Source organism: Narcine bancroftii, chromosome 11 (assembly GCF_036971445.1).
Source record: "Narcine bancroftii isolate sNarBan1 chromosome 11, sNarBan1.hap1, whole genome shotgun sequence".
Classification (NCBI taxonomy): domain Eukaryota; kingdom Metazoa; phylum Chordata; class Chondrichthyes; order Torpediniformes; family Narcinidae; genus Narcine; species Narcine bancroftii.
In genome coordinates this window covers 87,923,884-87,948,033 of record NC_091479.1, presented here as the reverse complement: position 1 = coordinate 87,948,033, position 24,150 = coordinate 87,923,884, and the positions used below count along the sequence as shown (strand labels likewise).

General features: G+C 38.2%; 2 protein-coding genes and 1 long non-coding RNA gene across 24 annotated transcripts in view; 1 reads left to right on the top strand and 2 right to left on the bottom strand.

Annotated features, from left to right (window-relative positions):
• LOC138746097 (uncharacterized) overlaps positions 1-865 on the bottom strand; it is a 158,172-nt gene extending 157,307 nt beyond the window's left edge. For 4 of the 6 annotated variants that reach the window (XR_011346698.1, XR_011346694.1, XR_011346697.1 and 1 more), the window contains exon 1: positions 67-854. This is a non-coding gene — a long non-coding RNA (uncharacterized lncRNA). Of the gene's footprint in view, positions 1-66 lie in introns of all 6 variants that reach the window. The other 2 variants (XR_011346696.1, XR_011346695.1) reach the window with 1 other exon arrangement.
• On the top strand, positions 783-23,045 carry LOC138746093 (interleukin-1 receptor-associated kinase 4-like). Of its 6 annotated transcripts, XM_069903918.1 has the most exons (13): positions 894-1,213; positions 3,749-3,813; positions 5,653-5,825; positions 7,061-7,206; positions 9,042-9,242; positions 12,074-12,234; positions 14,512-14,585; positions 14,679-14,793; positions 14,913-15,022; positions 18,595-18,778; positions 21,420-21,482; positions 22,447-22,605; positions 22,692-23,045. In XM_069903918.1, exons 2-13 carry the CDS (start codon positions 3,802-3,804, stop codon positions 22,734-22,736), a joined length of 1,443 nt encoding a protein of 480 aa, XP_069760019.1. In that variant the 5' UTR covers positions 894-1,213; positions 3,749-3,801; the 3' UTR covers positions 22,737-23,045. The 6 variants fall into 6 exon arrangements, with proteins under 6 accessions (XP_069760017.1, XP_069760016.1, XP_069760019.1 ...); XM_069903916.1 differs by lacking the exons at positions 894-1,213; positions 3,749-3,813 and adding an exon at positions 783-883 and having other exon boundaries at positions 14,940-15,022; XM_069903915.1 differs by lacking the exons at positions 894-1,213; positions 3,749-3,813 and adding an exon at positions 784-883.
• The window catches only part of LOC138746094 (twinfilin-1-like), a 42,122-nt gene continuing 31,815 nt past the window's right edge, over positions 13,844-24,150 (bottom strand). For 4 of the 12 annotated variants that reach the window (XM_069903921.1, XM_069903926.1, XM_069903935.1 and 1 more), the window contains 2 exons: positions 21,631-21,762; positions 17,484-17,680 (listed from right to left, as the gene is read on the bottom strand). In XM_069903921.1, the coding sequence (XP_069760022.1) occupies positions 17,567-17,680; positions 21,631-21,762 (246 nt within the window). In that variant the 3' untranslated portion in view covers positions 17,484-17,566. Of the gene's footprint in view, positions 17,697-18,034; positions 18,139-21,630; positions 21,792-22,509; positions 23,492-24,150 lie in introns of those variants that run through there. The other 8 variants (XM_069903924.1, XM_069903931.1, XM_069903929.1 and 5 more) reach the window with 8 other exon arrangements.

The following is a 24,150-nucleotide window of genomic DNA, read 5'->3' as shown; positions in this document are numbered from 1 at the left end:
TCATTTGGCCTCTTTTGCAATTAACAAACTGATATTTATGCTTCTTCAGAAAAGAGATATTCAAACCTGATATTTTGAAGGCTTCATCACGTGCTTTTCCACGTCAGGATCATTAGAAACTCAACGCAACTGAAAGATAACGGAGTCTAATAACATGAATATTCTCCAACTGCAGTTCAAAGCGTCGACTTCCACCCTGGACTAGAGGCAGTGCAGAGAAAGTTCACACGGTTGATTCCAGGGTTGAAGAGATCGGCAAGGCTGATGTAAATGTTTAAAGGTGATCTAATTGAAACAAGATTTTGAGGGGGTTTTACATGATGTGGGTGTTTCTCAGTTCACCATTCAGTTAACCAACTAGTTCTGATGAATTGTAGCCAACTTGTACTATCACCGCAGACGTTGCCTGACCCACAGAGCATACCCAGTGTCTATATTTACAGGTATTTCAAATTTACATCATTAAGCGATCATCTCAGTCCATTTAAAATCTCACATCAGATATCATTAAGAGGACTTCATTGCCCTCTCTCTCTCTCAGCCATTCTTTTTCCCGTGGTCTTTACAATATCCCTCCGTTCACTGCAACTTGACACATGTTTGATCTCTCATTTCTCCTTGTTCTGAAGAGCGGTCGTCAACTTGCAGCGTTAATTCTCCGCCTATTTTCCACACGGTCTCTTTTTTTTCCCAGGATCGTTGTTCTGAATGTGAAGAACATGCCAGCATTTTGGAAACGATCCAATGTTTTAGAAAGTAACTTGCATTTCCCAGCATGAAGTCCACGCACAGGCGACTCGACCACAGCGGAAACGGACGCGGCTCGGTCGGCGGAAGTGACGCAGGCTGCGCGATCGCTGTGGTCGGAGGGACTCTGAGAGCGGTAAGACCGGCCCAGAGTTACCATGGTAACCGGGCGCCGGGTGGGGAGGTGGACAGTTGGGGCTCCGTGAACCGGCAAATGGTCGCCCTCATGGCGATGTGCTCGGCCCCCGTTGGTGGTAACTGACTGTCATATCAATGCTTCGCCATTGCTCCCCAACCCCCCCCCCCCCCAAAGAGGAAGTATCCGGCGACCTTGCAATGTTGCACGTGTAATTCGAATGATTAGAAAAGAAGGAATGCAGAGCAGACTCCATGAAAGTGGCGGAGATGCTGTCACATGCAAGAGGACTGCAGTATATCTCGTACTCGCAGCCCAGACTCTCGTTTGGTAATCGTAGACCAACCTAGTTGGATGCAGGAAGCAAGAGATTGGGGTGGGGGTGGGGGTGGGGTGGGGGTGGGGTGGGGGTGGGGTGGGGGTGGGGGTGGGGTGGGGGTGGGGTGGGGGTGTGGGGTGGGGGGTGGGGTGTGGGGTGGGGGGTGTGGGGTGGGGGGTGGGGGTGGGGTGGGGTGGGGGTGTGGGGTAGGGGTGGGGGGGAAAGAAAGCCCCTTTCAAGTGGCTGTAAAGCCGCATGCGGCTGCATCATGGCCATCTGAAACGGGAGAAGCCGGCCCACCGAACCCTTCTCCAGGAGGTTTAATATCCTGCTCCAAGAACCCCCCCCCCGTTGCATCTGAAAGCAGCTAAAGATGTGCGAAATCTGGACCAAAGGCTGGACGCAATCATTAGGTCAGTTTTGATCGTTGTCCAAGAAAAGTGTAAACCTGGAGTCAAAGTGTTGAAAGAAGCATGGAAATCAAGTTAGCCCTGGACATAAACTCAACCCTTTGGCTCACCAACCTCTTATTAATGCCATCTCAACAATAATCCTATTTTTACTCTCCAAAAATTCTCATCAACCTCGTCCAGATTTTAGGGCAGTGGTTCTTAACCTTTTCTTCCCATTCACACACCACTTTAAAGAACCCTTTGGAGCAGTGCTCCAACAGGCAGAACACCATAACCTACAGAATCATCTTCGGATCACACTTGTAAATGGTCTCATTATCAGGTCTTCATTATCATTGAGTCCAAATCCTGGAACTTCCTCCAAAGCACTACTTCTGTAATTTTAAAATGCAGCTTAGTGTACCTTTGCATCAAAAGCTTCTCATTCTCCCCTCTCTCTCTCCCCCCCCCCCCCCCCACACCCTTATTTCCCCACCTTGAGCACTTCTTTCTGGAGAAAATAACCAAAATAGTTAGATTTAATGTAAGAGAGAGAGAGACGTTGAGAGAGGAACTGAGCAACATGGCTTTAGGTGAAGATGTGAGGAAGGATGCCCACCGCACTTCAAAAGAATTATTTGGAGCAATAATATAAACTGTGGTCTCATTTGGCATACCTGCATTGTAGCTGTGCTTTTTCCTCATTCGTCACTCTCAAGCCTATTCTCAAATACTAAAAGCTGACCAGATCTATTGACAGATTAAAACCTGGACATTTCAAAGTGGGGTACTGTATAACAACAGAGTTAATCAAAAGTTGTGCCATCAAGAAGAGGCTAAAAGATGAAAGTCACCAGGCACCATGATCGTAGTATAAACAGGAACTCAGCAGGTTTCTCAGTGTCCATAGGAAGTAACATTATGGGCCTGAGCCCTTCTTTGGCATCAACAAAAAGCAGGCAGGTCCCTGAATAAAAAAGACTGATGGAGTAGGGAAGAGCACAGGCCAAACAGATAAAAGGTGATAATTGGACATGGATAGGAGGACAGGTGAAAACTGATTGGGGTGGGAATGGCTCTGTGAATGTAGAAGTGAAGGAAAGGAGGTAGATGGAATGGGAGAGACAGAGCAAGGGGGAAAGGAGAAATAGGAATAGAGAAAGGGGAGAGACAGCAGTGGACAGGCTAAAAGAAAATGGAGAATTCAATGTTATTGCCATCTAGTTAGAGAGTGCCCAGAGGAATATAAGGAGTTGTTCCTCCAATTTGCAGGTGGTGTCAGTCTGGCAATGCATGAGGCCATGGATAAACATGGCAGCATGGGAATAGGCCACTGGGAGACTCTTGCTATTGCAGTGGGCCGAGCTGAAGTGTTCAATGAGTCAATCCACTCTTCATCCAGCCTCTCTGATGTAGAGGATACCACAATGGGAGCACCAGATGCAGTAGATGATCCCTGAAGATTCACTAATGTTGTGTTGCTTCACTTGGAAGGACTGTTTGATGCCCCAAATGGTGGTGTGGGAACAAGAGTAGCATTTTTTGCAGTCACAGAAGTAGGTGCCAAGGGGGACAATTGATGGGAAGGGAGGAGTAGATGAAGGAGTCACAGAGGTAGCAGCTTTGTGGGAGGTGGAGAAGGGAGGAAGTGAGGAGACTGGAGATGTGTTTGGTGGTGGTAGTTAGTGGAAATGGTGAAAGATAATATGTTGGATGCAGAGGCTAGTGGGCTGGAAGATAAGAGCAAGAGGAATCCTGTCCTTGTTCCGTGTGCAGTTGGACGGGTTCAGGGAAGATGTGTGTGTAATGGACAACATATGGGTGACAGCCAAGTTGGTGGTAGTAGAGAGGGGAAGCCACGTTTCTTTGAAGAAGGAGAACATTTTGGATAATTTGGCATTGAAGACCCCATCCTGGGAGGAGATGCGATGGAGGTAGAAGAATTGCGAGAAAGGAATGCCATTCTTACAGGTGACAGGGTGTAGCTGTGGGAGTTTGTTGGATTTGTGTAAAATGTCCAATTATCAAGGATCAATACCTCCCAGTTCAAGAACAGCATGCGTCTGCCATCAGATTCAGGAACTGAATTCAATAATAAATAGTGTGCAAAGTAAGTATCTTTAAATGAGTTTCTGATTGAGTCTGTTGTTTCAGAGACTGATGGTGTTTGGATAGCAACAGTTCCTGAACCTGATTAAGAACAGCAAATGTACTGGGAGGTATGGATCCTTGATCATTGCTTCCATGTAAATTTTCTCAATGGTGGAGAGAATTTTGCCTGTGGTATACTGAGCTGTGTGCACTGCCTTTTGCAAGGCTTTCTGTTCAGAAGCCCCACACCAGGTTGATGCAGCCGGCCTACATATCTGTAGAGGATTGTCAAGTTTTCCGATGTCATACCAAACCTCCCCAAACCCATGAGGAAGTAGATGTTAGTGATGCTTTATAGATGCAGCAGAACTATTCTACCTTTAATTTTAATGTCAAAACATCACAGGTTTTTTCATTAGAGGGTTAGAGTTTTTTTTCTTTATTTTTTTTCCTTTTTTTCATTCTGACAACATTGTATGGTTAAGGGATGCATCGCAATTGTTTTATTTTTGCAAATGTACTTATATTCTTCCTATTTAGTAACCTTGTTCTCTATACAATGTGTGCTTATTTTATAAAACTCAATAACAAGATTGAAAGAGAGAACATATTTAAATTTAGACATATGGCATGGTAACAGGCCCTTCTGCCCACTGACTACGTGCTGCCCAAATATACCAATTAACCTACAACCCCCATATACTTTGAATTGTGAGGGGAAACAGGAGAAAACCCATACATTGTAACTAGTAGTGTTGTATCAAGTCACACAGTTATAGGGGTAAAGTGGGTAGAGCAGGGGGCAAAGTACATTAGGAAAGACCTCTGAGATTAGTGAATCGCAGGAATCTAAATTTTCACACCTTATCCACCACTGAAACCACAATGATCACTGGATTGTACACCTCTGATTTTCCCTTCCTAAAGTCTACAATTAGTTCCATGCTTTTGGTAACATCGAGTGAGAGGTTGTTGATCATACACCATTTAGCCAAGTTTTCAATCTTCCTTCAGCATATTTAAATTCAAATTGCTCCAAAATCACCAGCGATGTCTTTGCCTTCCAGATTTTTTTTCTTCTTGAATTCAGTCCCCAAACCTGATTTGTTCAGTATTCACTTCATTCCAAAAAGGGATGGAGGTGGAAAAGCAGTGATCTAAGAGAAATCAAATTTTGGTTCAGCCTGTCTGGCAGAAAGCAGATTAGAGTGGGGGTGGGGGAGGGGGAAACTGATGAGTGGTTGAAATGGTCGTGTTGTTTTTTGGCCTGACTTCCTTTAGTGCAATATAAAATTGGGGGGTGGGGAAACTGATGAGTGGTTGAAATGGTCGTGTTTTTTTTTTGGCCTGACTTCCTTTAGTGCAATATAAAATTGCTGATAGCATATTCCAAAATTGCAGTCTTAAATTGAAGAAAGCAAAGACACTTGACGAAGCCAGCAGGATTCTTCGTTAACATACAGATCCTGCTTTTAGTTTATTGTATGAGCCTATTATGCAATTTTAAAGAGAGGCTTGAATGAGGGAGCAGTGAAAAACTAATCAGAAACAGGAACTCGGGTTAGCAGTGTCATTTTTTTAAAACAGAAAGTTCTTGTCTGGGCCTGGAGCAGGAGCACTCCTCCAGTGCTTATAAGGAACTTTTGGTTTTGCTTGACTCACCAACCTTCATCCCACCCCAATCCTTTCTTGAGGTTGATGGCTCTTCTGAGATACTTCGGTCGAAAGTAATCACCTTAGGACTTTGACAACAATTTCCAAGCTTCTGAGTTCAGCATATGGGGAACCACTTACCAGCGACCTCCTAGCAAGTGATATTAATAAAGTGATCACTATTGGCATGTAACAAGCTTTGTAATATTCCTACCTAGAAATTAAGATTGTTTTCTTCTCAAAATGAATCTGTCCTCTTATTATCAGACTTTTTCGTCGGTGAAATTAAATTATATATATTTATTTTCCAACAGAGTAAAGAAAAAATGAATACATCTTTAAACCCAAAATCATACATTCGTTCCTTGAATTATAAGCTTATTAGACAACTTTCAGACATGTTGGATCCACAAGATGGATGGAAGAAGTTGGCAGCAAACATTAAAAAACCTTCTGGAGAGCCAAGATACAGCCAGTTACATATAAGGTAGTCAAAATAACTCTCGGCACTTCTTAATTTGATTCCTCAGTAATTTCCAGCAGGAAACAACTGTGAGAATAAGAATCTTGCTGGGAAGATAGCCTTTACAACCAACTGCCCTAGTTATAGCTCTAGAAATTTGTAAGTACATGATACTTTTAAATACAATAAAAAGCTTGTATTTTTTCTTATTGCAGATTTGTCCTTGACAAAATGTTATTTGACATTATTAATATTTCAGTTTATTATAGCAGCTTTCAAGCAATTCAAAATTATATTTTATTAGTCCAGTTGAACCTGCTTTGTGATTATACACTTGTTATCCGTGGGCCTGTATGTTGTATTACTAGGAGCATTGGTTCTGCAGAACTCTGATGTTGGGTGAATCCTACGGTGAGATAAATTGCATTTGATGTATTATGCAGATAAGTAGTGAAATATCAGTAGTGTGGCCAGAGCCAGGGTCAGATTCAAGGACAGGGTTGGGAGCACATAGGGTCTGGAGTGAGGGGTGGGTATGTGTCTAATATCAGTGGCCAGAGTGTGGGTCAAGTGTACGTCTGAAGCCTGGATCTAGGGTAGCTCAAAATACGCAAATACAGCTATGATCAGGGTTAGAGTTGAAAACACAGAGGGTTAGGATTTATGGCTGGACTGGGGTCTGGAGTGCTTACATGTTTCATTTTATTTGGACAAACTGATACATACAAGCTTATACTTCGATAGAAGTTGTTGTATGTCATTGCAGCCATTTTGTTATTGTCACAGGCTTTTATATTATCTGCAATTTATTTTGTTGTCCACTCTCTGAACCACTATCTCCCCCCCCCCCATGGATAACAAGAACTTATGAGACAAACTGAAATTTTAGTAGTGTTTTTCTGAGGGAATGTTTTTATTTCGAGATGTATGACTATCTTGGTACTGAATTCCCACTTTGCCATATTATTTACATAGCATTTCTAATTGTTTAATTTTTAGCACAAAATTTCTGAATTATCAGGAATATTGAATCTAAGTTACTAACTAAATATTATTTTTATTAAATACTTGGACTTGCTTGTAGAAGTGTACTATTAGAATCACAACAGAATTTTTTAAAATTTAGAAGTGCATTATCAGATTATTTAGTTGTGGTTTCAGTTGTTGCTGAGTAAAGTAAAACTACGTCAGATCTTAATTAACAAGGCTAAAGTGGCAAACCTTATTGAACAAATTAATTTTGCATAACTTGTCTTAAGGAGAATTGAAGGAGTGGTTCAAATGGGAAGGAGCCCCACCACAGAACTCTTGTGTGATTGGGGAACGACCAATACCACAATCCACGAGCTTGTACAGATCCTAGTTCAAAATAATTTCCTAGCTGCAGCTAGCTTGTTGCTTCCAGGTAATTGAATCTATTATTTTGTTGTTAGTGGATTTATCTGCCATTGTTATGAAATATTCTTGGATCCTGACCTAGTCATCTCTCTTTCTGATTCTTCTCTTGAGTTTTATTTATCTCAATCTCATTTTAATGACATTTATAAAAATTGAATCATCAAAAAATAATGAACTGAACGTCAATACTCCTAAGATCTCTGTACTTTAATGCTTGTAAGACCTCTGACTTTTATTCTATATGTCCTATTAGAATTTGCTCTCAAAATATACTATCAATCCTGTTTGGACTAAATTCCATCTGCTATTGCTCTGTCCAAACGTTCCAGCTAATCCACGTCCTGTTGTACCTTTAAACAACTATCTAGAACGCTACCAATTTTTGTGTCGTCTGCCAACTTACCAATCATATCCCCTATATTTTCATCCAAGTTTTTAATATATATATCCCTATATATACATACATACATATATCAAATCGTATTTGAAATTTAAAGTGAATTTTTTTTGTTGCTAGATTGAAAGGTGTTGAGATTCCGAAAGTTAATATTGATAAAGCAAAACAACTGAAGAGAAACAATATATTAACTTTGATTATAAAAGGATTTTCATTTCACTGTAAATGATGAGGGTACTGAAGTAACCTTAATTGGAATTTTGTGAAAAAATCTAGCTCCGCTGGCCATGAAAAGATTAAATTGCAACTTAGAAAGTATCAGAAAGGTTCATCATATTGATACCTAGGAAGGGGGTGACAGAGCGATGCTCTCTTCAGTTTGGAACAACGGTAATTGACCTGATTGAAACACAAAATATTTTTAAGTGAATTGACAGGGTGAATCCAAATGTAATATTTTCATTGACAGAGATGCTTAGAACGAGGTTTCACCCTTTCAAATTAATGGTTGGCCATTCATGACTGAGATGAGAAAAAATGTCTTCATCCAGAGGAAGAAAAGTCTTTGGAAATTTTTAGCAATAAGAGCTCTGGAGACTTCAGAAGTAAATGGATCTCAGTTGAACATCTTGTCCAAGTGATGGCACATCTGACATTAGCCTAAATTTTTTATATTTGATTTCCAAAGTAGGTTGAAGAATATATTGTGATAAAGGAAAGCAGCAGGTTGCTCCAGGAGATGGTGGTTTTGACATGAGAGATTAAGCAGATTTGGCCTATTCTCACATCTAATAGAATGAGAATTGATATGTACTAAATTCTTAATGGCTTGAGAGGATAGATACATTGTTGATGCTTTCACCGATGGTGGTGTCTAGATTCACTTATTTATCTCATCAATCATCCCATGGATATTTCTGCTTTTTTTCTGTTTCTTTTCACATTTCAGATTTTCCAGTATTTAATGTATGCAAATTCTTTTCAGACAAGATCACCCTCAAAATGCAATATAAATAAGACTGAAGTTTGCATTAGTTTTCTGGAAACTGCAAAGTACGGGTTATGTTCTTCTGGAAATTGAAAGCAGACACATGATCCACAATATCCTTTTAAATCCCATGGTGATTAAGGCATTATATGCTTGAACTATTGTGTAAAAGAAAGATGTATTTCATGTTGATGTTAAACATCTCCTTTGTAATCTTTGTTTTGGAGGTACTAATATCAAAACTAATCTTGAAAATCTGATTTCCCAATTTTTAGTTATGTAAATTCTGTTTTTATAATTCCTGATATATTTTATTGAAAGAAGTAATTTGTTCTCTTGATCTACATGATGTCTGTATCTAAAGAAGTTGATGGTTTATATTACAGCAAATAATAACATATCCTAAAGATCATAATCCATATTTGTGTTGACTCTAATCTATGATTTAACTTAACAGAAGAAGTACGAATAGCTATTCCTTCTTGTTCACCAAATGAAAGAACTGATATCTCTATGTGTAATACTGCAAGTAAGTCAACAAAGCAGTTTTCTGATCCTGAACCTACTCACCATGACACAAAATGCAGGACCCAGGAGACTGCCTTAGTGGGAGGCAGTTCAAATCAGTCATGCCTCGTTTCTGATTCTGTGGAAACTAGTAAGTAAAATATTTAGTTTATAACCATATAACCATTTACAGAGCGGAAACAGGCCATGTCGGCCTTTCGAGTCCGCACCGGTTCACTTGAACAACTCCACTAGCTCAATCCTCTCGCTCTCCACCAATATCCCTCCAACCCCCTCACCTCCATTTACACATCCAACCTTTTCTTAAATGACAGAAGGGACCCTGACGCAATTATCTCATTCAGAAGAACATTCCATTCTGCCACCACTCTCCGAGTGAAGAAGCATCCTCTAATATTCCTCCTAAAGTTTTGCCCTCTTACCTTTAACTCATGCCCTCTTGTTCCAACCGTCCCTGCCCTCAGGGGAGTCTGTTTATGTCAAGACTATCTATACCTTTCATAATTTTAATATGCATGCATGTATTTTCCACGTCATTACAACTTCCTCTCAGAAAGAGGGGTATACACACGCACAGCCCTTGTGCCTTTTGTAATGATATACTTCAAATGGTATACAAACAAATAATGTAGCCAACAATATCAAAGTCGATATTAATAGTTGTGTCAGAGAGTTTTCAAAAATTAAAGTGGAATCTGGAATCCAATAGAAAAATGATTCATTTAAAGATGAGTTATATTATTTTCCTTCATTTACCTATCACCAACTGGTGAAATTTATGTTAAATTCACAATCCAAAACAGTCCATCAAGATATTTGTATGTACCATTTTTGCAATGTTAAAATGGCATTGGTATCTCAATTTCATTTTTAAATCATGAAATTTGTACCATTTCCAAAATAACACTAGCATATTCTCTCATTTAACTCTGCCTTGCTTCAGCATTAGCGGATATTAGAGATTTTCCAGATAGATAGCATTATCTCACACTGGTCTCCCTTCAGGAAGTAACCCATCAAGGATCAGTCTACAAACAACCATCAGTTTTTCAGCTACTGAGCAAGAGAAGAATCCTATCTGTTATGACTGATGTGGATTGGAAAATCACCTTTGATCATCTTCCACAACTCACATATCCTTTCCAGAAAATCATATATTCTAGATCTTTACTAATTTCCTCAATTTTGCCTTTCTCTAATTTAGAATCTCAACCCAAGGACCAGACCTATCCTCCATAATTAATTTTAAACTAATGGCATTATGATCACTGGACTCAAAATGTTCACCTAGACATACTTCTGTCACCTGTCCTATTTCATTCCCTAATAGGAAATCCAGTATTGCACTCTCACATGTTGGTTCCTCTATATATTGATTTAGAAAACTTTCCTGAACACATTTGACAGACTCAAAGCCATCCAGCCATTTTACAGAATGGGAGTCTGAGTCAATATGTGGAAAGTTTAAAATCTCCTGTTTCCTGCCACTGCCTACTATCTCTCTACAGATTTGCCTCTCGAATTCTTTCTGACTATTGGGTGGGCTATAATACAACCCCATGAGTATAGTCATACCTTTCCCATTCTTCAGTAGATGAGCCCTCCGGTCTGTCCTGCCTGAGTACAGCTGTGATGGTTACCCTGACGAGCAATGCGTTCTTCCCATTCTATCACATCTGAAACAACAGAAGCCCAGAACATTGAGCTGCCAGTCCTGCCCCTCCTGCAACCAAGCTTCACTGATGGCCATGGTATCATAATTCCACATGCCTATCCAGGCCCTAAGCTCATCAGCTTTTCCTACAAGACTCCTTGCATTGAAATAGATGCACCTGAGAACATTTCCACCATGTACAACCCTTTGACTTCTGATGTTACTTGCAAACTTCTCTTCATCTTTTTCTCCTCCACACCCCTATCTACTCTGGTACTGTGGTTCCCATCCCCATCAAATTTAGTTTATATGCTCTGCCTTTCTGCAAGAATATTAGTTCCCCCTCCAGTTCAGGTGCAAATTGTTCTGTCGGAACAGGTCCCACCTTTTCTGGAAGAGAGCCCATCAATATCCTACACTGACTGTCAGTTCGCTTTCCCTCTCCTGACTGTCACCCAACTACTTTTCTCCTATCTCCTATACACCTTGTAAAGCATCCTTTTAACTCCTGGCTATGACCAGGCTGCCTCCCAAATTCATCCAGCTCCAGTTCCCTAACTCAGTTTGTCAGGAGCTGCAATAGGATACACTTCTCGCAGATGAAGTCATCAGGGATGCTGTTGGCTTCCCTGACAATCCACATCCTACAAGAGGAGCATGTCCCTGCCATTCCCACTATATGAAATAGGGAAAAAAAGTTCAAAAGTCCTGGCCTCAACTCCTGCACCTTCTTGTCAGCCTCTGCTCACCAAAGCCCCAGTCCTGCTCCTACCCTGAGCCACCTACACTCTGGTTGATACTCACTGCCACTCTGCTTGTGCTTCCCTCTTTTTATTGGCTAGAATTAACTGGCCAATGGAGAGATTCAAAAGAACACTTACCAAGCTCACTGCTAATTTATCTGCTTGGAACCTGCCAGCTCCGCCCTTCACCAGTAAGTTAAAATAAGGTGAAGAGACAATAAAGACAAGGTACCTGTATAGAGAAACATGTAGAAAGTTCAAAGGTCAGATTTATTGTAAGTATAAACATGACAACATACAACCCTGAGATTCTTTTTTTCTGTGGGCCAGGCAGAGTTTCTAATTATTAGTAGTTTAAAAAAAATACTCAAGAAAAGATATGTATACAAAAGAAATGAAAATAAGAAGGCAGTGCAAATGAAAATACATATTTCTTAAATGAGTCTCTAATAGAGTTTGTACTTTAGAAGTCTGATGGCAAAGGGGTACTAACTGTTCGTGAACTTGGTGCAACTATTGAATCATGATTCTTAAGTTGGAACCATTTATCCATTTGTATTTCAGATCTTCAAAGTTTCAGCTATTATGAGTTGATGCAAAAGACAAGCAACTTTGATGAGCGTCCAGTTTCATGTGGTGGCAGTAAGATTGGTGAAGGAGGATTTGGAATTGTTTATAGAGGCCTCATAAATAACAGAGTGGTTGCTGTGAAAAAATTGGCAGGAGTGAGTATTACTTCATCATGTATAATTTAAATGTCTCAACTTTATTTTGCTTGTCATTTAATTTTTTAATTGTATATTGTAGATCAATAATATAGGAACATTAATTTGTAAGTTTCATAGGAAGTTTATGTAAGGCAATTGGCTCTGTCTTCTGCTGAGTCTAGGTTGAGTACTTTGTAGCAGTTTTAGTTCCCTTTTTCAATATTTTTATTAAAGTTGAAGGTCCAGGATAGATAAGAATACATATTGAAAGTTTAAAAAAATAATACTTAAATCATACCATTACATCCAAGGTACCCTGAATTTTCAATCAAACATATTACAGTAATATTTAATTATTTTTATTATTTAAAAAAATCTAAACCCACTACCAAAAAAAAACTTTGGCAAAGAGAGAGAGGAAAAAAATTCCTTATCAAAGTGATAAAATTGCCATATTTGATGGCATATAGGACCCCTTTCTTCTGACCCCCCCAACCCCTGGGTGACATTTTGGAGAGCATGGTATTGCTGCCTGCCCCCATTATCAGGAGGGAGGGATCCCCCACTGTCTGCCTGGTATTTCCACCAGAGCCTGGTATTAGGGAGGGATTTCCCCCCCACCCCCCTGCCCGGGATGCCACTTGAAGTTCCCACCATAGCATTGCCGTTCCTAACCCCCCCCCACCAAGCGCTGCTGCCCCTAACCCCTGCGAGTGTCGCCGCTGTCCCAGACCTAGAAGGTACACTTACCTGTTTGTCCTAGCATTCGCCAAATAATACATGGCTGCCACCAAGGCCAGGCCTCGCGAAACCTGGCCTACCCGTAAGTACACTAAAACATCGACCTGCTTACCTGTAAATACACTAAAAAAAATTAATTCTTAATATTCCCTGCTGAAATGGTGGGGTGGGGGGACACTTAAATGTCATCAAATACATCAACACTTCTGCATTCGTATCAAATCAGAGATTTCGAAAATAATTCATAAAAGGTTCTCACAGTATTTGAAAATTTGAATTTAAATCTGAAATTGAGCATCTAACCTCTAAGTTTAAACATGACATGACGTCATATAGCCATTGAGTGTGAGTAGGTGGAACAAGGTTCTTCCATCTGAGCAGCACTGCCCGCCTAGACACGAGAGAAGTAAAAGCTAATACCTGCAAATCAGATTCTGTTTAAAATTAACTTCAAAAAGTACAGAAAAAGTTTGAAATACTTCATTCCAGTATTTCTCAAGGCTCTGGCATGTCCAAAACATATGATTCATCTCCATTATTCCATCTATCGCAACGAGGAGATACATCCATATAAACACAAGATCATTTGACTTTGGACATGTGAGCTCTATTACTACTTTAAATTGTCGGAGGGAGTGGTAGGCACAAAAAGATGAGGTATTAACCAATTTGAAAATTACTTTCCAAGTTTCTTCAGAGATTAAAAGCTGTAGGTCCTGTTCCCAGGCTTAGCAACTCTTATTTCTGAGTCAAATCATGAGTACATACATAATCCAGTTGCCACTTGAGGATGCAGACGACTGAGTGCCACGTTGTCAGGTGTGTTTTGTATGTAATAAGAAAAGGGAAAATTTTTAATTTGTTATTACACATAGACCAGAGAAAATGCAGAGTTCACTTTATTAAAAAGTTAGGCTAACTTAATTTCCAATACAAATTAACAGATTTTTAGCAGATGAGAGTATCAAAAGAGAGCTTCTCAAAGTTGGGTGGAGTTAGAGGAACTTACAGCAATATAGTTATGTTTCAATCCAAAAAGTACTAGAAATCACTTCAAGGTTGCCACATGGTCATTCTGTTTGAATCACTCAATGCAGGACTGGAAAATTCACTAAGATTGAAATATATGAGACTATAAGTTATACATGGAATCTGTTCTGCAAGTGTGAATTTTCCACAATGTACAAAGAGATTCATTTGTCAGTTTCTAATTCAACTCCTCTTCCTCTCTAAGGTTTGTATCTGTTTCTAGGATAATCTTATCCTGGATGCTAGACTAACAGATTCTAAGATGAAGCAGTTAAGTGGTTTGTGCAGCACATTTGCTGCAAGATCACTGGGCTAATATTGATTTTTGGAAGTAAACACCTATTTGTAACTTCACAGTGAGTCCTGGAAGCTGCCACTGTTTGACGAATATAATATGATGCATAACTCTCTCTATAATATATGAGAGAGACTGGATTTTTGCTTTCCCATCTTTTTGGTGTGTAAAGGATTCTGAAAAATCAGTATTAGAACAGATTTAAAAACCTCCTCTTTTGTTTTCCACAGACAACTCATCACCAAAATATCAGTCCTGAGGAGCTGAAACACCAGTTCATTCAAGAAGTTAAAACATTAGCAAAGTATGTCTAGTTTTGAGAAATAGTTATTGATGTTTTGATTCATAATGTAAGTATTTCTCAACTGGATAGTAATTGAGTGAAATATATTTCTAGATGTCGACATGAAAATCTGGTTGAATTACTTGGTTTTTCCAATGATTGGGAGCACCCCTGCCTGGTATATGCCTACATGTCCAATGGGTCATTGTTGGACAGATTAGCATGCCTGGTAACTAGATTTATGGATTCTGAAAGTCAGAAAATTGTTGATTATTCATTTTTAAAGATATGATTGATCTACAAAGACATTCACATTGATTAATACAGTTAAATCTGAAACCCTTTCAGGATAACACTCCTCCAATTTCTTGGCAGACAAGGTGCAGTATTGCTTTGGGTACAGCCAATGGATTAAAATACTTGCATAAAAATAATCACGTACATCGAGATGTAAAAAGGTAAAGATTATCTTGAATGTTTCTATATTTGTTTGCATTTCATGTATTCATGGAATATTTTTGTCATTTATCTAAAGAGAGCTTGGAAAAACCACTAGCTAAAGAAACTATTAGTCACTAGAAGCTTTCCACAGCAAAATATATTCACTGTTCTCTTTAACCAGCATGCGTTTGTTAGCCAGATAATGCAAAATCAAGTACTGTAGATACTAGAAATTTTCAGTTGAACAGGCAGGATTTATACAGAGAAGCAGGGTTACCATTTCAGGTCAGTGACCTTTTGTATCATTTTACTTTTTATTGCAAATTAATATCTAATTTCAGCATTTGTAATCGTAGAAGAGGTTGGTTAATCAATTAGTTATACAACACTTCGGCACAATTTGAATTTGATTCATTTGCCTGTGTTTCGCCTTTCCTATCATGACCTGTCACTACTTCAAGGAACTATATACCTCCACCTCTAGGTCTCCCTGTCGTAATACTTCTACTACTTGCTGTGTATTAGATACCGTGTGTGCATGTGTATCCTTGTGGCCCCCTTCGGTCGTGGTTGACCGCTCCTGAAGCAAAGTTCTCCAGGTCGCAAGCCAGGGCAGTGTTGATATGGAGATCTGTATGTTGTCCACGCAGTGGGATTCCCACTGGACGGGTACAAAGGAACGACGAAGGTCGATACAGTTTGGTGCCAGCAACATCGCAGGAGTTGCCGTGCCGGTGCTGGGTACAGCAATCAGCCGCCTTTGGGACTCTGACTCCGGATTTTTCCTCAGGGTGTACTCCCAAAGCTATTCCCGTGAGTGGGTATAGTCTCAAGGCAGCGGAGATTTGAAATGTGAGTTTTCCCTCCCTCAGATGAATTAACAAGCCCCTTCTGCCTGGAGCAACTGGTTTCAAGTTGCCAGTGGCCTGCCTTTGTCCCTTCTCCTGTCAGTGAGAACAGCTTTGCTGGGCATAAGTACTATGGCACAGGTGAAGGCCAGGAGTTGGACCTAGTTGTCAGAGGCTGTTTGAGGCACATGCAATAAAGAGCCTTGTGTAGCAGTGGGAGCTCGTCCCCACTACCACCCTTTGGCTGTGACAATCTTTAGATCCAAATATATGCAGAAAGGAGTAAGGATCATGGACCTACAGTTAGTTAATTTGGGTGATTGAGAGCTGGCAATTTAGCAGTCAGTGAGGAGGGGAACCAGAGGTTAGTATTTTCAGTGAGGAACTTGCTAACCATAGGCTAGGACAGCAGATGGTGGTGGTCTATCAGTGGAACAGCAGACCTGGAGAGCAGGCTGAACATTAAGAGGGCCACTATAGTGTGGTGTGAACAAGAATGAAGTTATGTCAGATTATTTATCTGGCTTTCATTCTGTGCAATTCAGACCAAATCATCCCAGGAATGTACAATTCCAAAAGGGGCCTGACATTATCCTGTAAAAAAAAAGCTACTGGGCATTAGCCAATCAAATTTCTTGAATGACAAAGATATAATTTTGTTATTACTGTGCCATAGAAAAGATATTGTCAAGTTGTAGAGAGTGCAGAGATGGCTTTCAAGATGTTACCAGGACTCAGGGCCTGAACCATAAGGAGAGGTTGAACACACTAGAGCTTTATTCCTTGTAGCACAGGAGGATGAGGGGTGATCTCATGAGAGGAATAGATATAGAGTCTGTTACCCAGAGTAGGGGACATTGATTTAAGGTGAGGGGGAGAGATTTAATAGGAACTTGATAGGTAAAGAGGGTGGTGGTTATATAGAAGTGGATGCAGGAGATACAGATACATAGGATGGGTTGGAAAGGATGCAAGTCAAATGCAAGGAGGAGAGACTAATATGGGTGGGACACTTTGGACAACATTAGTAGGTTGGGCCAAAGGACCTGTTTCCATGCTCTATGACTCCATGAATCCACAGATATTTCACTTGGGAGCAAGAAATACTGATTTTTGGATTTGAAAAGAATTAAGACTTAAATAAGTGACATACTGTAAGTGAAGTATGTGGCTGACGTAACGATCAAAGGAATAGAGGAAGATTTAAAAAATAATTCCGATTTAAATGCTCACTGTCCTTCAGACTTCTTGCCTGATCCATGAGGTTAAGAATGGAAGTGTAGTTATATTACTAGAAATTAGTTTTCTGTTAATATACTGTATGATAGTGTGGATGCAAGAAGAAAATGTTTATGCAGTGAATGGTAAGAGATATTTTGCAGCTGAAATCAGGAGGTAAGATAGTCATTGTAGCTGTAACCAAGCTCCATACCTTCCTATTCTCCTGTTCTCACACCTATAGCTGTTATATTCTTAACAGTTCAGAATTTATTGTCATGAACATGTACCACGGAATACATTGTTTTATGGCAACATTATTGTACATTACAGGTACAAAAATTGCTACAGATTAATTACCATAAACAGATTACTTTAAACATTAATTAGTGCAAAAGAGGAGAAAAAAGTGAGGGAGTGTCTGTGGTTCATTGTCCATTCGGAAATCTGATGGTGGAGGGGAAGAAGCTGTTTTTGTGCTGTTGGGTGTTCGTTTCAGGCTTCTGTACCCTCCTTCCTGATGATAGCAGTGAGAAAGAGGGTTTGACATAAGTAGTGAAGGTCCTTGATGATAGAGGTTTCTTTCTTGAGACACCCACTCTTGTCTGACTGTGTGATAAAGGAGCTGTAGTTTAATGATTGAGAAACACACAAATTAAAGTCACAAACATGTAAAGTGTGTGGCATGAACACAGTAATCCATTTTGCTGCCAATTATGGCAGAAGTTTACTGCTTGACTGACAGAAAACAATATTCCATTAACTTTGATTTGGATACATTTTTGTTTTAATCAGGCACCTGCAAACGCATTAATAAAGTATGCTGATTAGCTACTTGTAAGTGATAACTGCAACTCGACCCAAAAATTTCCTTTCAAACATGAAGTTGGCCCATTTGTACAAAGGCTATTTTCACTGGGGCCAAGTCTGCAGCCTTTAATTACTTCAGATCTTGAAACTGACCTGCAGTTTTCACTTCATTTCCTGGAACTGTCTCAAGTGGGCATCTTCCTTTGAGAGTATTGCAGATGAAATTCTGACTGCAAAGAGGCATCCACTAAAGGAAACTGTACAGAAAATGCCACTATTAACACTAACAAGACAGAGACTTGGCATAACCTTCTGCCAATTCCACTGTCAAAGGAAGGATGTTCATCCTGAAACAATAATTTTTTTTGGCAAGAACTGCCTGACATTGCAGTATTTACAGCATTTTCTGTTTTTATTTCAGATTTCCAACATCTGCAGTTTTATGATTCTCATGAGTTTTCATATTCATTGACAAATCTAGGAATTTTAGGTCGATGTTTCCAATCAATATTTATTTCTGAGGATCTGTATTTAATGTAGGATATTGAACTTAAAATACAATGGAAATTCAATTTAGCTATTCAAAAAGTATTCATTTTAGAATATCCTGAAAACTCAAGTCAGCATTTGTATTTAATACAAAATTATTAAAACTTGTATTCTTTTAAAAATTGAAGATCCTCAAATTGTTTACTGATCATTTTGTTTTTCAGTGCAAATATCTTGTTGGATGCTTTGTTTGTTCCTAAAATTTCAGACTTTGGACTTGCTCGAGCTTCATCACAATTAACACAGACTGTGTTAACTGATAAAATTGTAGGCACAACTGCATATATGGCTCCAGAGGCTTTACGTGGGGAGATTACACCAAAGTCAGATCTTTTTAGCTTCGGAGTGGTAGGTACTTAAGTTCTTTCCTGATACCTGAATGAATAATTCAGTGGGAAAAAAAAATATTCAAAGGCAGCCATTCAGTCCATCATATTCTGTACCCATCATGAAAGGGTTACCCAGCTTAACCTCTCTTTCTGATTTTTGGTCCATAGCCCTGTCACAGCTCTTTAAGTTCACATTATGCAGGGTTACCTTCAATCCCAAGTGAGATTTTTTTTCCCTCATCCATCTAATCACTGCTAAGGGTAATGGGTTATTCCCATTTACTTTATTTAGGGCGTTTATAATCTTGTATTCCTCTGTTCTAAAGAAAACAATTTCCATCTACCCAGTCTTTTCATGCAATTAAAAATTTCTATCTGAGCAACATTCTCATAAACACCTCCACACACTTTCCAATACAAATGACACATCCCCATATTTGATGACCAGAATCGTGCTTTGTGTGCAAGGTCTGATTAAATTAGTGTTGTATTCATTTCTAACACAACCATTGACATCTTCCTCACCATCAACCACATGGCCAATTTTCCCCAAAAGTGTATTATCCACAAACCACGCAAACTTGCAAAATAGATAGCACCCACATTAACTGTTGTTCAAGCTCCATAACTTGGAATTCTAGATATTCCCGCTGCTGGTGGTTACTCCAGCTGTGTCCAGAATATAGAAAACTTCCTGCAATTCCCATGGAAGAAAATGTGCATTCCATAATTCTGAGTTACCTTGCCATGTCTTTTGTTTCAATGACAACAAAAATAAACAGTTTAAAATGAAAGCATTCAGCTTCTTCCCTTGTGCTGTGCTCAGCTTGCCAAATACCTCCTTGCCTTTCTAGGATGTCACACCAATTTTCTTTTAACTCCTCTTTTTTAATCCCCCTTCTTTATCCCATTTTAAGCTGTCCCCTCAATCTGCTCTTTAAAAATACCACATCATCACCTTGTCCCTCACTACCAAATGTTCCCTCACCAAAATTCTATATTTAGTCATCTGTAAAGCCAGAAGTCCACGGAACTGCTTGCTTCTAGTGTCAGAATAGCAGTTGGATTATATCTCTCAACATTGGAAGGACCAATTTTTATCAATTTACCAGAACAATATCCTGTCATCCATTGACAGCCTCTTGTTCTTCGTGGTGTCACCACCAGAAATAATAAATTGCTGAAGACTCTCAATCTGAAAACTGAACTGAAATCATAGCTAAATCAGAATTGGATATATATGACCTATTCCAAACTTTTGGAACACAAAAAATAGAAATCCTATCTGAATGTTTTATCTATCTAGCTATTTATTTATTTATGAATGCTAGCATTTTAAATATTTATTGAACCATTGATATTTGGGCAAAAATGGAATTTTAGAACCACATTTAAAGGTTTCAGAAAAGGCACATTAGCCCTTGATTTTTAACACATTTTTCTGTAACATCCTCCTCCAAATCCTCTTGTCCAATTCTATTAAACTACCTTCAACTGGATGTACATGTTAGGCTGGTGTTAATATATATGTCTCAGATGGAATAAGACCATCCACAGTATTTCATCTTGAAAATCCATATCCACTCATTATAAAAAGTATCCAATCCACAGTATTTCATCTTGAAAATCCATATCCACTCATTATAAAAAGTATCCAATCCACAGTATTTCATCTTGAAAATCCATATCCACTCATTATAAAAAGTATCCAATCCACAGTATTTCATCTTGAAAATCCATATCCACTCATTATAAAAAGTATCCAACCACAGTATTTCATCTTGAAAATCCATATCCACTCATTATAAAAAGTATCCAACTCTATTTCTTTCTGCTTAACCTATCGCTTCTAAAATATGTGATTATTGCATTATTAGAACCAGACTTTTTCAATATTTTCTTGATTTCCAAGCCATTTTTCAAAACAATGATCATTTGCCAAGTATTTCCTCCATTAACCTCTTCACTTCACATCCCGGTAAGTCCCTACCTAAAATCTTTTTGAACCATACTTTTAAATGTCTTTTCAATTGACATTCATTTTATTGATTATGAGAAATGGCATGATTTATATTGTGATTTATTTCTGCGATTTATAAACATCTTTATCAGGTTAAAAGTTATAAAAATTATTTTTTAGAAAAATAAAGTCATGGAAATTAACATTATATAAAAATAATATTTCTATTTTAAATACCGATTGTAAAAGCAAACTTGTTCAGTGATGTTCCCTATAATTATTTTCATAGCATACACATTATTTTTCAAATGTGGTTCGATATAAAGATTGCACATTTTAGAAATGAAAATTACATCTTAATTTATCTTTATAAAAATGACAGTTGCAAATACTACATTAAGGTCAGTTAATGTTAACATTAACCAAATTATATCACATTGTTGTGGCAAATAATACAACAGAGTTTAATATATTATGTTTAAATAATATTTTAAATGAAAGAAAATTAACCCAGTTGTATCCTGCAGGGGAGTATTAGGACCAGGACTTATCAGATTTTATTTTTCCCCATTGGATTTCTGTTCATTTCCCATAAAGTAATCCATCAAGAGTGAAATAAAAATTGATTAATATCGTAGACTCGGCACATTATAAGATGTAACATAAATATAAATAACTCTACCTTTGTCCTTCTGTGTAGGTCTTACTAGAAATAATATCAGGACTTAAAGCAGTTGATGAGCATCGTGAACCACAACTATTGGTAATTCTATATTTCCAATTTTACACTTTCAGAACTGAGAGAGCACTATTGCAACTTGTTTTGTCCATTGTGGGGAAAATTAGTTCTTATCAGTTTTGAAATTCCACAGCAATGCAGCAGTTTGTGCAGCTGCCTTTCAGCTCCATACCTTGGGTTTGTTGATGACCTCTGTGCTGTCATGTGGAGTTTGCTCATTCTCCATGTCCTGTTTTCTCATGTTCCAAAGACTTCCTGGTTGTGAGATTAGTTGGCTATTGTAAATGAAACCCAATGTAGATGGCTGATGTGTGAAGAAAAGGTTGTTAAAAGCTATATGTGAGAGAATGTTGGGAAATAGGATTGGTCAGAATCTCTCAGGTCTCCTTCCATGTCAAGAGCAAATATAACCATTAGTTCCCAACATCCTACAACTATGAATTCTGATGCTGTGAAGTACAGCTCTGATGATCTAAAATCAGGTTCTCCAAAATCCTTAGTTATCCGAAATACTTTTAAAATTTCAGATAAATTAGGTTATCCGAAACAAATCAGAAATCCTCATTTATCCGAAATTTTTTTTGGAGCCAATCTGACCGGGCATCTCAGGCTCCTGGCACAAGTGGGGCCTCTGTGGGGAAATGTCAGTGATCAGTGGCGGCCGGCAATTTTTTTTGGTGAAAATTAAACATTATTTTAATGCTTAAAAAGCTTTCCTTTGCTGTTTAAACACTTACAAGTGATTGGCTGTTGTGACTGGGTTATTTTTAAAGAAATGGCCAGTTCTCCGAAAAAAGAGTTTATCTGAGATAGGCCTGGTCCCGACCACTTTGGCTAATCAGAGTTGTACTGTACTAACATGGTCCAATGGTGTTAAATTTTATGCAAAAAGTAATAAATCAAACTTTATGTTGAATTCAATTTGATAGTGTAACTATTTATTTTCAGTAGAGTTGAGATCTGAATTTCACTATCTTTAATCCTAAAGCTTGATATCAAGGAAGAAATAGAGGAAGAAGAAAAGACAATTGAAGATTATGTTGACAAAAAGATGCATGACTGGAATTCTACAGCAATTAAGAAAATGTATTTAATGGCAAGGCAGTGTTTAAATGAAAAGAAGAACAAGAGACCAGATATTACAGAGGTACATAGGGCTGATGTATCCAATCAGGTTAAAGGTTCATCAGGTTAAATATTAAATACAAAATCATTTTCTTTTTGATTTTACAGGTATATAATTCATTGAAAGAGACTTCTTCAGCTACTTCACAATGAGTTTAAAGCTGGAATCCTCAGTTACTGGTCGTAAAGTATGCTCAGTATAAATTTTACATTTTTGATATATCAAAAATATTCTTGAGTAAACTTTTATTGTTTCTAGGTCATATACATTCTGAAGAAAACTTGTACACCAGCTCCACTGGTCATTCTTCTTATTTGGATACTATTTCTTTACAAATAAACATGCTGGATTTGAAAAAAAACAATTCGCTAACTTGTTTTTGTTTACATGTATCAGAACTGAATGTGCAAAATGTCTTGATTTGTAAGTCTTTTAATAAATGCTACCTGAACAACTTCAAATTGTATTGAGTGATATCAATAATGCATACCACAGTGTTGGATTATACAGCTATACTTCATTTGTTATTCAAACCTTACTGTTTAGCATGTGGGAAAACTAATCACAATTCAGACAAATATTCTCATTTAAAAAAACATTGATACAGTTCATGTTTTGATGAGGCAGTCGTATGCAAATTTGGAAATTGTTACTTAGATAACCAGTGAAACAAAACTCTGCAGACACTGTGATTGAAGTAAAAACGCAGAAATCCTGGAGGAACTCAGCAGGTCTTGAAGCATCCAGAGGAGGTAGAGATATATAACTAATGTTTCAGGCCTGAGCCCTTTTTCAATTAGAGTAAAAAGCGGGCAGGCCCCTCAATTAAAAGACTGGGGATAAGGAAGGAGTACAGACCAACAAACAAAATTGGATATGAATGAGACACAGGAGAGGTTAATTTGACCTGACAAACACAAATCAGAAAAAATAATTTAAGGCATTAATAGGTAATAAATGGAAAATATGTAGAGCAGTGATCAAATTAATGTCAATCTATCAATCAGAATGATCCATTATTTGATGTTTAAAATGTCTTTAAATATTACATGCAATGGAAATCAAAGTTAATGAATAGAGCTAAGGGTTGTGTCTTAAACCAATTAGATCAAAGAAACAAAATGAATTACCACCAGCTTGCTAATTGGTATGAAATAATGTAACCAGACAGGTGATTATCCATACAAATGTACCACATGATCCAATCCAATTGAGTATATTTAAGAAATTATTTAGTTTCATACAGATTGATGGCATTAATGTTGTAAAACCAAGAAGCTTAGCACTTTTATCAAATTCAAATCCAGCTTGTTAGTTTGCACTAAGCCAATGGAAATAGCAAGCTAATCAAAAGAGAAATTTGCAAAAACATCAAGAAATAAACCAAGTCACATCTACAATGTGTATTCAAACTAGTAATTTTGATCTTTTACCATAGCAAGAGCATCAACAGGACTTAAGGTGATGAGAAAAAGCAGGACTGCCAAAAATGTGAAAAAATAAAACCCAATACCAAATGTATAATCACAGAAACCAATTTAATGGTCCAGATGTGGTAAACAAAAC